At 43.3% G+C, this 18791-nt stretch overlaps 1 protein-coding gene across 2 annotated transcripts in view; it reads right to left on the bottom strand.

The window, feature by feature from the left end:
• The window catches only part of LOC128766444 (glutamate receptor ionotropic, NMDA 2C-like), a 45692-nt gene that overhangs the window by 13988 nt on the left and 12913 nt on the right, over window positions 1-18791 (bottom strand). The window contains exons 2-7 of one of the 2 annotated variants that reach the window (XM_053878089.1): window positions 18373-18724; window positions 17835-17933; window positions 7754-7819; window positions 6592-6780; window positions 5956-6296; window positions 2973-3087 (exon numbers count right to left, since the gene is read on the bottom strand). In XM_053878089.1, the coding sequence (XP_053734064.1) occupies window positions 2973-3087; window positions 5956-6296; window positions 6592-6780; window positions 7754-7819; window positions 17835-17933; window positions 18373-18708 (1146 nt within the window). In that variant the 5' untranslated portion in view covers window positions 18709-18724. The remainder of the gene's footprint in view (window positions 1-2972; window positions 3088-5955; window positions 6297-6591; window positions 6781-7753; window positions 7820-17834; window positions 17934-18372; window positions 18725-18791) is intronic. The other variant, XM_053878091.1, reaches the window with a different exon arrangement.

Raw genomic sequence — 18791 nt, 5'->3', positions numbered from 1 at the left:
TGAAGGTGCGAACTGGGACCTGGCAACTGATTAACTTGTAATAAAAAATAATGCTGGAGGTTCGAGGATCCTGCTATAATTGAAGACTGTTATTATGATATAAATCCCCCTGAGATGGTTTTCACCTTTTCATCATCTCAGTTTACCGAACACCAGAAATAAATGTGATTGAAATTAAAGCTCAGAATAGAAGATCTTGTCTCCGCTAAAATGTCACACATCATGTTCAGGTGGCACCGTGACAGGCCGTAAAGAAGACAAGCACTGCAACTCATCGCCGTTATGGATGAGACACACAACAGGACAAAGCACGACGCGTGTGTCTGTGTGTGTCTGAGAGAGTGATATCAGTTATCAAATGGATTCAATATTTGTCGACACTTTATTGTCCACTCATGGACACACTGGGACATCCAGCACCAGCACACCCCCACACACAGTCCAAGAGGAGAGGGTGACATTGATGAAGTAGGCTGGTGTTTTCAGGGCAGAAATAAATGAGTTCAACTGTAGCTCTGAGATTACGTTCAGGTCTCTGTTTCGGTGGAGTTTTTCAATTCACCCTTGGGGAGCGAGAGAACGTGTGTGTGTGAGTGTGAGAGAGAAAGAGGGGGTGCAGGGATATATGTGTGTGTACGCGTGTGCTCACACGTGTGTGTGCGCGACCCAAAAATGACAGCTCAAATCAAATAAAACCAAACACCATAATTCATATTCCTCAACATACTGAAGATCGCTGAAGTGAAAAATGAAACATAATACATGGAGCGAGAGCTTAAATAGAAATTTGGGGGAGTTGCTTTTGAGAGAGACAAACATATCCCACCATCAATCTTCTTCTTTAATCACAGGTCAAAACACACCGGAGAGATTTTTTTTCCCAACTCTCAGTTATTATAGTCTGAGGTTCTTTTATCGCTCATATGAGGTTTATAGGTGTCTGTGTTTCAGACAATCGTACACGACCGAGGAGAAAATCTGAGTGGGCTTGTTAATCTACTAGATTTTATAAATAGTCAGTAGTCGACCGACATTTGAGCATTTTAATCAGATTAACAGACGCAACATCTGCGAGCCGCCGACTCTTGCCGTGACTTCTATCATCACATTTCATGTTTTTAGTATTTTGCCAGGTGTTTTTCACATTTTAATGATTTGCAGAGGATTGTGGTCTGTCTGAAACTGTGGCCTCCAGTTCACTCTATTTACCCAAAAGATGCCTGCTACTTTAAAAGTAGCTGTATTCATTACCGTAATCTATATTGCGATTGACCATTGATAATAGATTTAATTATTGATAAATAAAGTATATATCTTGAATTCATCCATGATTCTTTTGCTATCTGTGTCATTAAATCAAAATTCTTGCAAATCCCCTTCATCTTGCAGAGATACGTTTTTTCACAGAGACTTATCTACTGACAAAGGATTCTGAAGACGTCACCGCTGTAGTAGCCTGATTTTGATGATGTTACCAAACCAGTCAAGCCAACAGTATCATCCTGTCCCTCACAAATTCCACGCTGTCCCGTGTCCAAAACCCTCATTCGTACAGCTAGCAATCTTGGCATCCTGTTTGACTCATCTATTTCACTTGATCCCCACGTTAAAATAAAAATTAAAAAGAAACTTTTAACAAAACACTATGATCTCACATGTAGTTATTTATGCATTCATTCATATTCACATCTTCTCCACGTCACCTCACTGGCATCAACAAGAAACCAATATCACACATCCAACTGGTCCAGAACTCTACTTACTACTACTGGTACATCAGTTCACTGTGCTGGCTCACACTTTGGAATTGACTATAGCATTTCATTGATAACTTTCAAAGCTTCTTGGATTTGGCAACCAACAACTATGGTAGAAATGCTGAGCTCCACTTGTGTTGAACCTGTCAGGACCCTAAGATCCTTAGGTGGGTCCTTGCTTGTTGTCTCCCAGTTGAGACTTAAATGCTTGTGCGCCACAGCACCAAGAGTCTGGTGGTTTACACGTGTCCTGTGATGGGCTGCTGACCTGTTCAGGGTGCCCTAAAATCTGTCATAGACCACTGGTGGCACCATTGAAGGAATAAGTGGATGATGATGAATAAATGAAGAAGGTTGGGATTAAGAAGAAACAGGTGATGGAACAATACAGACCTATGATAATACCAATAATATATATTACCAATAATATAAATATATTTATATATAGATATACATTACATTACTGATAATATAGAGAATTATAATTTGCTGAAATGGAGAAGAAAAAATGTAATGCCTCAGGATTATTAAATCTATAATGAGCCATTTTACTTAAAGAATTCATAGTTTTGACAGCCAAACCTGAATACCTCGGTACTCAAAGTAACAACAATAAAACTTTAACATGCTAGGGTTGAGATTCCAACATCATGTGCAGGTGTATATGGAATCACGTGGATTTTTAATGTCGGAGCTGTCCTTGACCTGCATGCATGACCTATGACTGAATGTATAATTTGGATTTTAATAATGCAGTACAGCATTTGTTTGGAGCTTAACCACTGACACTGGAGTGGTACCAGTCTGGGCACCTGACCTGGACCTGTGGTTGGTGGCAGGGTCACGCGTCGCAAGTGGCTTAAGTTAATCGAACACTGAATACCAAATAGAAAAGGTCGTTTTGTTTACCACATAGAGGACATTGCAGCAGTAGCACTGAATTTACTGTGTTTTTATTCACGTAGATCATTGCTGTATATCGTGAGCTGGACCTCTCCGGTTATTCACGGGAAATAAAGGTTTTAAATCAGTGTGCACCATTTCACCCTGGTTCTGGTTAATGATTGTGTTTGGTTCTGCCAGCTATTCCTGGACCTGACTCCCTGTCTTACAGATGTGAGCACAGCCAGCCAGGACATTGTGTGAGCAAACAATAGTCCCAACACAAGCAGATATTGTTGGCTCTGGATTCTGCCGCCTGGTGTTAGTCAGTACCTTGTCCCACAGTCGCTCTCGGTCCAGCGCCACGATGACCATGGACGGGTTGGACAGGAAACCTTGGCTGTTGAAGGACAGGTCTTTCCTCTCCCAGGTGACGTTCAGCATGTGCCTGCAGGGAAGCGCTTGAGGTCAGGACCCCGAAGTTTGCAATCATTTCCATAATAATGAAAAGTGTGCCGACTGAGCCACCCGAGGAGGTGACAGAACACGGCAGCGGAGACGGGCTTGATGAAAGGCGCCGCTTGATCAACAAATCCTGATTAATTAGCATTTAATACCTCACGCTGATGAGCGGAAATAAAAACGATTCAAAGTCATTGAATCACAATATATAACTATCCCACTGATCTTGTTGTCATCTTTTGCTTATGAAATATCCCGCTCACATTGGTGGACGGAGCTCCATGACTGGACCTCAGCGGAGCACCGTAGTAGGTTTTCTTCAATAAACCACCCATAAACACTTCAGACTAAGTACAGGACAAAATAGTACTTCCACGAGCCTGTATCTCACAATACAGTATGCATGAAATTTCTGGAAATCTCTTCCACTATGTCGCCCAAACTGCTATTATTCAGTGTCTTGCATCCGTCATGCAGGTCTGTTTCCCCTCCATCCCCCCAAGTTATTCTTCATTTTCCAATAGATGTCACAGAGGGGACTAACTATCTTAAATTGCTGTACTATGAGGAAACTCTGGTTTGACACTATTTCTATTTCTCACACTGCTTTACTCCTTTGTTTTAGCATTATTAATGTGCACAGTTGGATCCTGTTAATGGTGCTAACTCGACAGAAGATTCAGAGCAGATCCATGCGTCGATCGGTCAAAACAGACTGAATCAGCCTCCGCACAATCCTGAAATCAATCGTGAGAAATTCTTAAAATGTTCATTCATTAGCAATGGACATTAAAATGAGGCAAAGATGAAACCCTATGTGAAGACACAACATCTGCAGTGTGCCACCACACAGGTGAGAGACACTCCTGTGATCAATATTAGGGATGCTCCAATCAGGATTGTTGCTGCCGATCACCGATGCAGATCACATGGACACATGGTTTTTATATACCTCTTCAAGGTGGCAAAAAAATAGAAAAACCTTGCTGAATGCAACAACTACAAGTAACATCTGACTTACAACCGGGATTGGTTCCGACCACCCGGTCGAATGTCGTTCAAAATAGCCGACACGAGGGTTAGAGGTGCTACTGTAGTGGTGGATATCTGTGTGTGAGTGAGATGCTGGAATAACTGTGCTGCCGTCACTGTCGTACGCAATGCCGGGTTGCTACGTGCTGCGGTGCAAGACATTGAATCTAAAAAAAATAAGCATCTGCTGGCATCTGTTGGGGCTGTACAGGTGGACGTAAGTCGAGCAGGTCGTAAGTCGGATGTTACTTGTATTCCGTCAAAAGCACAACTGAAAAACATCTAATTCAGTGTGAGACATCGCAGATGAATCTCTAGAGACTGTGCTATGTCCGTGAAATATTTGCATCATACTGACCGCTTGTAGCAGGACTCAGACAGAGAGCACTGCATTGATGAAAGTTTCCACTCCGGATGTTTTCAAAAGTCTCAGATTCAGGCACCTGACTCCAAAACGGTGACGGATCCGGTTGTTTTCCGATTCTGTCTCCGAGTAAACGACACCTGAGAAAGGCTGGTCATCTAGCTTGGTGAAATTAATCATTATTATCATCCTGAATGTGACGCTCGGACCCGCCGGTGTTGCTAAGCGTCAGCTGCGATAACAGCCTGCTGCCGTCTCACTTTCATCAGCCTGGAAAACTCTCTGCACTCCGCTGCTTTAAATGGCGTGTTTCATTTGAAGGTGCTTCCCTGTACAGCACTTTGCAATGCATGTGCTGCAGGATGTAAACTTTACACGAGAGATTGAAAGAACCTCCATGGCAGACATGCCGCTGCTTAGTGCGTAGCAAGTAGGGAGGAGCGGACGCATCGCAACCAGTGGAGCTTCATCAGAGCGCCGGCTGTCACACGTGATAAGTTGTTGTGATCGGCGGTGACAGGCAGTGATCGGCATTCACCGATCATGCTGAAATCGGGCCCATCATGATCGGTGACCAATCGACTGGAGCATCCCTAATCGATATGACATGTTCATTTTTTTTGGTTCACACTGGTACCATGGTATTCACACTTCAGGGCTCAGGATTAATGGGGACAGGTGAATATTTGGGCAGTATTTATAGGGAGAAATCAAGCTAATACAAGTCGCAAGTGACTGAATATAGTCTGATGCACTAGTTTATTGTCTGTAATATTTTCCACTAAGATGGACCTGTACAGTGGAAGGCCGTGAACATGTTGGCAACAATGAAATCATCAACCAGACCCCTCTATAGTGGCTACTGTTCTGAGAACCCCTTTGTTCTGGAAAATCATCACCCGAACACACCCCGCTCTTCAGGCATCCTCTCGGTCTTCAAGATTGCATTGAACAGTCTGGTCAGTAAGTTCCCTGCTTGCTCTCCCCAAACACTTCCACACCTTCACGAGGATGTTGTCTGCATCCTGTTGCCCTCACTCTCACCAGACTTGTTTTCTCTACGACCTGCTCCACTGTCTTGCCTTCTTCTCATCCTCTTAATTCATTAGTTCCTTTAAGCATTACTTCCATCTGTTCTCAACCAACCTAAGCTGTTGCACACCTTTTCCCGCCCTTTACCTGGCTATCCTGAATGCAAGAGCCTCAGTGAAGGTAGTGGGACGGAGTTCAGGCATCTAGGAAGAAGACAGTGAATGACTTCTTCCTAGTTCTTAGCCTCATTCTGTAGATCACTGGCCTATGTTTCCTGGCAACACTCTCCCCTGGCACGTCTTTCTTTCTCCACCCTTGTGGGTCGTCCTGTTTTCTTTTGTTTTCTGGAAACACGGACACTATTGACCACCACTCAACAAAACGGTATGAGGAGCTACATTTCAGCTAGCAACCATCGTCGCCCACCTGAACAGGGTGTTGTTGTTGGAGTATTTTGCCGGCTTGCTGCAATCGCCGTGTCCTTCAGGAATGAATCCGTGATGCTTCTTGAAGCTTTCTGCTCCCTTGGCAACTATGGCGACTCCCTCCCGCACCCTCTGCCTCAGGCTCTTCCTCCACTGGTCTGTGATGACGCCGATCACGCCGACAGGGAAGCTGACAGGTGGTGGGATCTCAGGGTTGCCCACAGCTAAGCTGGGGAGGATCCAGATGTAACCTGGACCCACTAGGCCCGCTTCCGACGCCTGGCGAAACAAGTACTGTGCCTCTTCAAAGGAGCAGTAGACCAGGAGGACTTGAGAATCCAACTGAGGACATAAACAAAATGTTTTATTCTGAGTCAGCAGCAGAAACCTTGAAAAGGCTCTGAGGAGATTTCCTCAGCTGCCTTCAGTTTACAAAAAAAAATGTAGTTAGAATGGGAATTGTGGCAGTTTAGGTCAGAAGGCCGAATTACTTTGGTTTAGACGGCGAAGGATCATAAACTATTTATCGAAAAATCTACTCCACTATTCGCATGAAGAATTTTAAAAATTAACCAATGACAATTTCCAGTTTCGTGTGTATATACTTGGAAACAAATATTTCTAAGCTGTATTCCACCTGCTGAAGCATCTTCTTGGTCCGGACTTCATTGGCTCCGACGGACATCTCCAGAGTCAAGACGTCTTGAAGAATCCAGAGAAAGTAGGACGTATCTGTGTACGACTCGACAATGTCCACAAAAGTGTCATATCCAGGAAGTAAGCTGGTGATGACGGCAAACTCTCCCCAGTCGTACTCCTCCATTAGCTACAGGTGGAAAACACATTAATCTGGTTTGACTGCAAGTGGACTTTTATTGAGAATATGATGAGTTAAGGACAGGACATCTCTTCATTGTACTTTTCTTCCTTGGCAGGATAAAATAAAAACTGTTTGAAGTGAAGGTAGCACAAATGTCTTTCCCTCAAGAAGGGTGGTAGAGAATAGTTTCCTTCTCTGTCAATGACACGGCTAATATAGAGCAGGCATGTCAAGGTGTACCACATTTACATTCATGTACGACGGCCATCATCTTTACAAAATGTCTGTTAATGTGGCATTTATTGCATATCACTCTTACAAGTTATATTACATGTCCCATGATGCACTGAGACAGTTGAAGCTCATATAAAAGTGAAATCAAAATTGACTAAATGCTATGACTTTTATGTTCTGTTTCTCTTGTGCTTTTATTTTGTTATTTTCTGTGTTCCTGTGTGTCGTTTCCTTTTCCTTGTTTCTCCTCACCTTCACAGCTGCGCAGCTGGATCCCATTCCGCAGATTAAGCTTGATGATTACTACACCTGGGTTCCAGTCTGCGCTGGCAGATGGTTGCTTCGCGTCCTCACATTAAACTCTCCTTCAGCCCTCTGTTCTCTCTTGCTCCTGTTGTATATTTCTAAATCCTGTGTGTGCTTGATCTTGTTTTCGCTGCCACCTCCCCATTAGTTAGGCTTGATCATAATTCGCCTCGTTTCTGCTTCAGGTTTTTCCCCTGGTCTTAAGAGTACAGTATTTCCTATTCCGTGTTCTGGTGTCAGCATCCTTGGTTCAATGTTCCTGTTCGCCTTTTGTGTAATCGCGTAATTGTGAATAAACCTTGTTGAATCTACTCTCTATCTCCTGAGTCTTCAGTCAGCCTGCAACAATTCAGCAACTGGGTCTGATCCCATAGAGAGCCATGACAATGACATGGATCATCTCAGGTTTTCAGATACGAGGACAGACGACAGTACAAACCTTAAACATGCAGACGACCTGCTGCTCCAGAGAAGCTCCCATCTGAAGAAAAGATGATCCCTCGGCCTGTCAGGTAGAGATAAGAGAATTTTTTATTACAAATACAGACGCAAGTGAAAAGCTTCTCTGTGTCTGTTTTTGTTTCCACCAAAGAAAACATGTCAAATAAGGCATTGACAATTCACAACTGCATGCGTGGGAGGAGAAGTGAAGTGGCATATCTGACAGACGATCTAGTTAACCTCCGTGGTGAGAAATCTTCTGAGTCCGCTCAATAAAGTGGCCAGGGTGCAAAATCTGCGCCCGTTTAAAGGCGTTGAAACTGACCTACTTTCAATCCGGTAGAATTACAGCAAACACTTGGATGATCTTTATCCAGTCTCGAACTGTCACAGTTCCGTCCCACTGCTCTCTTTCTGTCAGTGCAGGCTGGTCCGAACACAATGTGTAAAGTGTTAGCATATCATTAGGTGCGATCGTTGCCCGGTGTTGCCCGGAGAGATGGAACACGTCACTGCGGTCCTCTTCAAAAAGTGACAATCAGACCCTCTTCAGCACAGTCGGACTTACGCTCCCTAAATATATCTGGGTCAAATTTGGTTTGGAATTAATTTCTACTCGAATATCTAGGTCAAATAATACTTCAGCAGAATGAGACTGTCTGAAGGAGTTTATGGAACATCATGTACGATTTGAGAGAGCAAAAGGGAAAAGCGTTTTGGTCTCAAACCGTCTTCCCCTGTAATCCGTAATTGCAATGCAAACGGCACAAATTAATTCATAACAAATAATTCATTCTTAATACAGTAATCTGACTGGCTGATCTGACATTGAGCATGACATTTTAAGTGCTCAGTGCATTTGCATATCAGTCAATATTAGTGCTAACACAAAATGAAGACACATCTGACCGCCGTGTCCCTTTATTTCAGATGAAAGAGTAAAATTTGAATATTCGGAGGTCTAAGAGAGCTGCGGGTTGATTGGCCCAGTGATGTAAGCGGCTGTAAGAGCGCTCAGCGCCGTGATACAAATGGAAATCATCTGAATTCGATTCAGTCCAGGACACTGGCGCAACAAGGCTCAGATTGGAGTCACAGCGCGTACCAGATACTGGACTTCCTGGACACAGTGAGCAGCTGCGACGGTGTCTTCATATCAGGATGGTGGATGCCAGAGCAGGAATAGCAGCAGAGGGTGTTCAACTGTCAAGTGCCATTTGGGAGCAGAGCTCACATCTCTTCAGCCTGTTCAGAAGCAACTGTCTGTCATCGTGTGTTTTCACCGTTTGCTCTCTCTCCCAATCAGCCGAGAAGCCTTTCACCCAGGGGACTTGTGAGTCAGAGGAGTACGAATATCACAGCCAGACACGTTTCTTCATTCAATTTGAGCAGATTTATCGCAGTCTGGGAGATAAGTCTGACTCCACCAGACCACTGCTCACCAGGAATGGCAATCAAAAACGTATTTCACGATACTGAGCGGAGGGGATCTTTCAGGTTGCAGAGCCAACTTCACCACCGTCTCAGACCTCAAGGTCCAACCTACATAATTCATCAATATATTTACTGCATACAACAAACAGCACTTCTCCATCCATTTGTGTAAATCTCCACACCAAACTGAAACTTCACAATACAGCTGAGAGTAATTTGTGTCCATTACTGGCTCACTACAGAGTCAGGACACTTTTAGACCGATGTTTCATTGCCTCTTTGCTCTGTACTACTGATATGTAGATATTCAGGCGAGGGTAGACCAGTAGTTCATTACCTGCTATTGATGTGAAACCTGGGTTGTAACTCCAAGAATAAGACCATGTTGAAAAGCAAATGGTTTGTCAGGGTAAAGTGCTCTGCCTGTTGAAAACCTAAAATATTTCAAAATACTTCTCATACATCTTCTGTTGCACTTTTGAATGTTGTAGTCGACCCCATCTAACCCAAGATCGAGCAAGGACCAAGACTGAGGAGGGCAAGAACAAGACTAAACTGAAAAGGAAGTGTCAATAGATTTTCAGAATGAAAAATATATTTACAGTATTTCAAACTTTTGATGTGACCGACTCATTTGGTGTAGAATCTCGTGCCATTTATTGCTCAAATTTCTGTACCATTTAGAGCTAGAATATTTCCATACATAAGGTGATAAAGTGTTGAACTCAAATGTTCAAGAACACCCACACACGTTTGCATTTCTGTCTTAGCGGGGACCTCTCATTGCCATAACCCTTTCCCCAGCCTCTCACTCTAACCATCCAAAACACATGGCTCACCTTAACCAGGACCTAAACTGAACGGAAACCTAACTATAATAACCCAGTTATCTCAATGTCCTCATCCTCAAATTGAGGCTTGGAATTGTGGGGACCAGCCAAATGGTCCTCACAAGGACAGCCTTGGACTCGTTGGTCCCCACAAGTGAGGATCAACCAGGTGCACACACACACAAAATCACACGAGATAAAGCTAATAGTTGACATTGCTGCTTTCAACCTTCTGAGCTGGAGCTCTTCTTCTTCTTCCCCCTTCACTCTGATGTAAATAGGATTCAGTAGAGAGAGAGAGCGCATGTCTAGTATTATCCTGTGAATCAGTCGGCAACATCATTGGATGATTTTAACTCGGAATTTCACACGTTTGTGATCTACTCAACCGTACAGGCTGTGGTAAGGTGAGGCGACATTGTCCGTAGTGTGGCCGTTTTTATGCACAGGTCATTCAAACAGTGGTGCTGTGGGAAAGTGCTGTATCCTGGGATCAATTCTCGCTCTTTAACCACGAGTGTGTGAGTTTTCATCAGAAGTTACTGACTTCTTCAGTGCACGACCTGCAAGAATAAAAACAAAGTTCACCCAGGCGTCCTGACGTAGCAGAGGTGAGATTCATCAGTGTCATTAAACTCCAATTAGTTCTGTCCAAGCAATTACACTAACAGACACAGTCGTCCATTCATCACCTTCAAATGAGCAGCTTTTTCTTTTCAGGGACGACTGCCTCATCAGGCATCGGTCCATCACGAGTGGCACTGGAATCAGGCGCTTTTTGATGCTGAACTCTGTCACACATGAAGAGTTGGCCCCGCCCCCCTCGCTGTCCTGTCACACGCCGGCGTAATTAGCAGTCCTGCAGAAGCGGCGTATGCTAATGTGACAGGAGGACGGCGGACATGCTGGCTGCTCACGCGCTCGGCGGAGCTCCGTGGGGAAAAACCCTGTTGAAGAACCTCTCGTCCGTATGAAGACTGGTGTCGGTCAAGGAGGAAGCAGGTTTCAAACACGTCCAACACACACACCCAGAGTGTCTATTTAATTCAGCTCACATGGGAGTTTCCAGAGAGGAATGTTTGACTTTCATACCTAAAGGTATCTCTTGTTCATCTTGCCTGTGATATCCGCGGTTTTTATCTCGGAGATTGCATTTTATCTTAATTAACTGTATTTTAAATCACATCACTCGCTCAGGAGATTCTTCTTCCCATCCAACCGACGTCTCTAATATGATGCGTACTGAATGAATCGCCTTTATTCCAGTCTTCCTCCACACATTCTTCTGTTTATGTGACTTTTAGTGTCCATTACATAGACTGTGAAGTTATTGCCAAGAAGCTCACGCTGACTCTTGTCTTCCTACATGATTCTAATGGGATTCTATTGGGATGATTTTGGACTTTCGATGACCTCCTTTTGGTTTCTGGACCACAAGGCCGGGGGGACAGAAGTGAGGAGGTAGGATGATGAAAACAGGTCAGACTGCCCTCTGAAACTCTGATCCAGTAAAACAAGACATTCCATCACACACTTTTGAAATCACTGCGCACAGACTGACGGTCAAACTGCTCTGAGGCTAATAAATAATTGTATACACTTTGAAAATTATTGTTCGACATAGTGAATTGAATACCGGAAGGGCAGAAAATGACTTTTAGTAAGAGGCAAACATTATGGTCTGTTAAAGGTCAGTGCAGTGAAAATGAATACATCAGGAGGGGCTTCATTGCTCTTTAGTCTTCTTGTTCGCTCAGTATATTACGCTACGGTATATTAGGTCTGTTTCCATACCACATATCCACTATTCTTTAACAACCCATTCCTTTTCTACCTTTACATATAGGCGATATACATGTCGTACATTGCCTTGCCTCTGAGGATGTGTTCTTCCGAGCAATGACTTTCAAGTGTTCACTGTCTCACCGCTGACAAAACAAGTCCCTTAAGGCTCGATGGTTTGATGTGTATGCCTGATTAAACCGAGCCATTTAAGAAAATCCAGTGGAGCTCTTGTTGGGCCTGAGAATTGTTTTGCCCCACCTCTGTGGTGGAGTGTGTGGCTTCCTCAATAGAAGCATCTTGGAGTATTAGTTTTGCTGTAAACAACACAAGCAAGTGTTGGATATTTGTATGTCTATAACTGGTTAGTATTGATTTATTATTATTGACAGAGAGGCTGCCAATCCATGTGGAACAGGGGTGACAAACTAGCCTCCTTCACCAGCGGCTCTACCTACTTTGGCTTTCTTATCGTTCTTTGAATTCCCTTCTCCCTGCATCTCAAGTCCTGAAGAAGTACGGACTGAGAGCAGAGGATCTCTGATGACACGCTCAACTGTATTCACAGTGTACTTCAGTCTGATCCATTTACACCAGCTGCTGTAAATGTCTCAGCTTCGTGTTCAGTTTTTTGTAGGTGGTGGTGGGAGGAAAGTACGTCTTGATCTTGTTACCTGTGACTGGCTGAGCATGTTGACTCCTACACTCTGCTTTGGGAACATAAGTGATCATTCAGAGTTCTGAAGTTCAAGTTGACGTCACCCAAAGATGGTTGCTAAAATAGTATCTCGCCAACTTAACATTTACAACCCAGTACGTCTTCTGAAAAAAAAAAAAACAGTCTCATTGGAGGCCTCCATTTGAGTTATTTTGAGGATCAGAACAAGATGACTTTTCCAAAAGTTTTCTAATTCCGAGAGTGAGAGGTCGGCATTTAAAGTCTGAGCTGCCACTCTGAGTCATTCACATCCTCCACCAAGTCACAGCAGCTCAGAGAACTCATTTATTGAACCGGCTCCTTTACAAAGTGCGCTTTAAATTCATCTGAAGAAAAAAAGTTTAACCTCAGCACGACCAGTTCCTCCAGCCGGATGAGGTCCTTGATGTCTCCAATCTCTCTTTTACTCCAATTTAAAGTCATTACAAAGTCGGCAGATTTTGTAATATGATCGTTTCTTATCTTAAAATAGTGTTGAATACAGACCAGTTAGCGTTAACATTCCATGTAGGTATGTTGACCACTATTCATGAAGTCCAAAACTTAAACTTTACATTTCAGATGAGTGCTCTCTGGTGGAAAGTGGTCTTCAGTGAGTTCCGTGCTAAAATGTTCATCAGCTTATTCAGAATTAACGTATCAATTATGACATCCCTAGTAATAAACCTGTGTTTGCTACTTACCTGAGGAAGGAAATAAAGCAACCGCTGACCAGTGTGTGCTGACACTACAGAGTAAACAATGAGGTCACGTCGCTAATTCCTCAAAATAAATAGACTTGCCTGAGTAATTCCTTTAGGTGCTCAGTTGTTTTGCTGCTGCTTTTCATTACTGGCTGTTTTCTTCCCGTTTTCAGCCTAAATGTCTGCCTCTCCTCCTCCTCTCCACTTCCCCTCCTCTCCTCCACTGGTCCCATGACTCAACATCTGGATGCAGCACCCTCTAATGATCACCCGGCACACTGCAATGACTCACATCCACAAACACACGCAGGAAAAAATATGGTTTTCTATCCCGACGAGATGCAATATGTGTCTCTCTTTCTATTCAACATTCTCCTCGCCGAATCTCAGACGAGCTTTCTCTCATTTCCTCCTCGCTGACAAAAGACTTGCTTCCTCTCCTCCCTTCAATCCCTCTTCTCGTTTTGTTTGCTTCCCTCCTTCCTCGCTGTTTAGTGCTGGAGAGAGTGCAGCAGGCCTCTGAGAGTGCAACCGTAATGCGAGGGCTTCTTTTTTGGAGCCACCATCAAAGATGTTTATCACCATTAGTTTATTGGTAATCAAGCACCATTGAGAGCTCTTCTCCACGAAGACTCACGTCTCCCCTCCCAGCACACCTGTTACATTGTGGCAGAAATGTTACACACTTAAAAGATGGAATGACAACGCTGAGCTCCGAGGAAGCATTTACCGGCCTATTTAATGTATTGTTGATCTATGGTTCTCGCACGTGCTTATGGTCGAGGCTCGCACCTGGCCTGCCGCCACGCACTCTCAGCTCCAGCTGCACAGGCCGACTTGTTTGTCTTCAGCAAGGTGACCATGTACGGAACACCCAAAACATGATGAGGACAGAATTTCAGTGTGTGTCATGTCAGTTTGTATCCACACCTGCACACTTGTACAAACAGTTGTGTTCACAATAACAGCAGTCCAACGGGATCAACCCCTGTTGTTGCTACATGGCAAACAGTTTATCAGTCGGTGTCATTGAGTCATAGAAAACTAGCAAACCCAACATATTTGCATGCAGGCATGTATGACTTTGTGCATAAGGGTGTGTTTAAAAAATAGCAGTGTGGAGTTCAGTTAGTGAGGTCATTCATTCTGGGAAAAAATACAGGCTTAAAGATGAAGTCAGCACATGTAATGTATGTATTTCCCTCTGAGAACCAGAGAAAAAAATGGGTCGCACTAGAAGACGCCTGTGTGAAGCAAATCTATCCCATTATTAAAAGACAAAAAGAAACGCTGGAGATGATGCCAAATGCCAAAGACCACATCAACTAGCAGATAGAGAATCTGTGGACTAACATTGTTCTTTTTGGGTCAAAGCACTGCAGACAGTTTGTCAGATCCAAAACACAGGATTCAAGAGACAGCACACTCTGCAGACAGTGAAGCATGGCCGTGCAGCGCAGGCATCATGATATAGGGATGTTTCCCGTACCATATGGTGTGGGGCCTGTTTATCACGTACCAGGGATCATGGTTCAGTTTGCATATACTGTATCAAGATACTTGAAGGAAATGTCCTTGAAACACAGCCCCAAACAGATATTGGTCTATGAGCAGGATCATGGTTCCAGATCAATAAAATTACAGTTTCATTCCCGGACCTTGATCCAATTGAAAACTTTTTGGGTGAAATCAAAAGTACTGTTTCTGAGGCAACACCAAGAACTGCAGAGGATTTCTGGACTGTTGGGCTGGAAAACCTCTTTCCTAGAAGTTGGTTGACTACATGCAACACTGATGTGAAGCAGTTCTCAGGCACAGTGGTTATATGGCTAAATAGTTACCGTAATGCTAAATCCTACATGAGTTTAAGACACTGCTATTTTTGTGAACAGCACATTTTTTTCTTTATTTTCTCTAAAGTAATCCAAAAGTTGATATTTTCTTCTTCATGGTTTGAGTTAAAATATGACAGGTGGTGTTCCCAATGCAGGAAAATAAAAAATATAGGTCGACAACTGTAGAATTTTGAGCTTTTTAAGCACACTGCTATTATCTATTATTAACACAACATGCATTTGTCGTGCTGCAGGAAACAAACACTGACGTTCAACACTGTCTATAAATGACTTTAGACAAGAGGAGGCGCCAACACACACCCCTGTCTACACTCATATAGAAACAACCATGCAGGAGGCCTGTCATAGACCTTAATAGCCCACTGCAATCATCTGACGGATTCAAGCTATTTCAGTGGTCAATCACCTGTCCTTTTCTTTCTAGCCATTACTTTGAAGCCAAGTCATTTTCATCAGCCAAAAGAAGGCTCCGATCAAGAGATAATGCTGCAGATCTATTAGACTGGAGCACGTCTTCCCCTTCCACCATTAAAGCCTGATATTCTACAGACAGTACAAAAGTAGACATCAGCTTATGAGCACATTGCACTTCCTCTTGAACAACAGACTGTAGTTTGAATCAATGAAAAGGTGAGATGCCCCTAAGAATGGATTCCTGAGTCAACACTAAATTCGACTCTCTGCTGTGATGGCCCAAGATTTACTAAGATGCTCAAGTATCATCCATATCTCTGGCTCCCTCAGCCTGTCAATGTCACGCCACCTTCGATCTTCTCCCTGATCTAGGGGTTTATAAGTGGACAAGCCATAAACTGAGGACAAGACATGACATAAGGTTTGTATTCAGCGTTAGTGGACGCTGAATACAAATGTCCTTCAGTCCCAAAGTTATTGTGTTAACTATTTTCTGAGACATTTTGCATCCCTTTGTCATGTGTCAGCCCATAGCACATCGTGCACTGTGTACCAAAAGATGAGCTTTCGATGTGCTCGCCTCAACTTGTGTTGTGACGTTGATAAAGTTGCACTGCACATGCTTTTTTGTTTCGTGTAGCTCTTAGAAAACTGCTTGCTGTTTCAGCAACTTTTACCCCCTTTGACACCAGATGTCTCTTATTACGGTAAACCTCAATTTGGAATTAGGAGAATTTGTGAAATAATTGAGATCAACTTTGCAAATAACTTTGTGACTTCAGTCTCCTCAAACCCTCGAGAGTTCTGTCTGGAATGACTTTCAGCCATGTGAAGCAGTCTGGAAGAGATGGACATCGAGGAGGAGGAGAAATTTCAAGATTGCAGGAGAGTCGCGTTAGTAGATGGATGGTGACGCGCTGTGGGGAGTGTGGGTCTCCTAAAGGGTCTAATTAAGAGTTTAATGTGGTCCTGGATCTCATAGAGAGCCTCTAGACATGATTATAATGGATTCCACCGGCACACAAAAGAGCTGAAATGCGGATTTACATGAATCAAGGCCCCAAAGTTGAGTGAAGTATGACAGTGAGGGAGGATGAGGAAAGTTCGATAGATGGGAAAGGAGAAGAAACAAGGATTTATTGAGACGGATCTGTGCCCTCGGGCTGATACCAGTCCAAATTCAGCATCGTTTTCCACTCTGGCTACCACCAGGCTCATACACAAACAGACAGATCTCAAGTTCTGTGTACTGTATATATATATATATATATATATATATATATATATATATATATATATATATATATATATATATATATATATATATATATATATATATATAGAGAGAGAGAGAGAGAGAGAGAGAGAGAGACAGAGAGAGACAGAGAGAGATGGATAGACACATAGATATAGATATAGAAGTGTTCTGTAAAATTAAATATACTTATACATTTATACTTTTTGATGGTTGGAATGAATGTTTTACTTGCAACAACTGCGGTAACTAAGCAGATTCAGTTTCATCCACTGGTTTCTACAGCTGGCTTGTAATTTTTATTTTATTTTTCTATTTTGATTCTTATCAATATATATCAATATGTTTTAAAAACTGTTAGTCCAGTGATTACTCAATATGGTCAATGGCATCCTTATTTAGCCAGCATTTAATATATGTATTTATTATATTTTTTTATATTTTATATTCATTTATTTATACATATTTGTTTTGAAATAGTTCGCTTGGATGGAAGACTGAACATTAAGGGACAAGAGGGCTTGGATCCTCAGTTTAAACCAAATAGTTCATGATAAATATAAAACTTATTAAAAGCCAAAAAACTATTTAAAGACAACTCAATAGCAGGGTGTTCCAGAAGTGTTACTGGTATAAGTACAACAGATTAAAAAGATGAAACAACAAAAATGTCAAGTTCAAGTTGGATCTAAGGAAAAGAGACAGCAGGCAAAATCTGGTGTGAATACAACGTTGATGTTCATTTGCATGCGTGCGTTCTAAAAATACAATGTGTTGATGACGGAGAGGAGAACAAGAAGAGAGTTGATGGCACGACGCCCAAATATCTGCCAGTCAAAAAAAAATAAGTGCGCATTAGCAGCCATTAATCTCCAGACTGGATCAGCGAGAGTCCGGCTAAATGACAACAGGAAAGACCCGCTGCTCTGCGATTGGAAGATTGATGGAGACACTGATCGCCCGCAGCACTCGTGCTCCAGAAACTTTGACTCCTGTGTTACATCACATCTGGCATTACAGCCGACGCGGGGGGATGTCCGAGTTTGTTGACTGTTGTTGACTGTGATGAACTACTCTGGTGGTCTTGACAGATGTCAGCGTGTTTACCTTGTACGGTATGACGACGGCGGAGCCGCCACTGATTCCCACGATGGGCAGAGCTGTTTGAGTGGAGAGAAAGTCCAGGATCTGTGCCACCTCTGCCACCTGGAGAACAAACAGGGAAGTCAGGAATATGGCCAACTTTCCAAAGAATGGGATGCCAGGCCTTGATGTGGAAAATCAACATTTAGAGGGAATAACTGCAAATCTACATGGTAATGAGAGGGAAAAAACACTAGCGCTGAACTCATATGATCTCAGAAGTATTGTTTTCCAGACCAATGCTTATCAACATATTCATCCTGCAGCAGCCAAAATGAGATATCATTGTCTGCTGTTAGAGCAATACTGCTTTTCGGTTGAAACAACAACAGAAGCAAAGTAATGTTTGAAATACGTGTAGGAGTCGCCTGGCAATGAGGAGGCTCATCGTTGGTCAAGGTAGAAGACCCAGTATCGCTGCTTTAAACTAATAATCACCTCTAGATGCTCTGACATTTCCCTTAGAACTGAAGATCATGAGGGAGAACAAAGACAACAGTACCTGATGATCAACTCCAGAGCCCACGTCATCCTCAAACACCACACCATGAAGCTTCTCTGTCGCCATGGTGTCGCAGAGACGGGTCAGGAGGTCACGAGGGTTGGTGTCATTGACCAGCACAGTCACAGGACTGACCACCACCGGCAGGTCCACAAAGTTCTCGCCACTGAGCCGACCCCTGACCTCGCTCTGGTAGCTGGAGCCGCTGAAGACCACTGCCACATTGATGGAGGAGTGTATGAGGAGAGGACGAGCGTGTGAGGAAGCAATGAGGAGGAGTAGGGTGAAGAGAGGAGGCCAAGCAGAGGTGGTTGGATGCCCTCGAGGCATGGACATGATGGCAGCTCACTGCCTGGGTGAAGGGAAAAAGAACACAGACATCAGAGGTGAACATACTGATGTAAGAACAGAACCTGATG

This window comes from Synchiropus splendidus, chromosome 1 (assembly GCF_027744825.2).
Source record: "Synchiropus splendidus isolate RoL2022-P1 chromosome 1, RoL_Sspl_1.0, whole genome shotgun sequence".
Taxonomy (NCBI): domain Eukaryota; kingdom Metazoa; phylum Chordata; class Actinopteri; order Syngnathiformes; family Callionymidae; genus Synchiropus; species Synchiropus splendidus.
The sequence above is the reverse complement of the archived record's forward strand: the minus strand, read 5'-3'. Positions and strand labels throughout refer to the sequence as shown.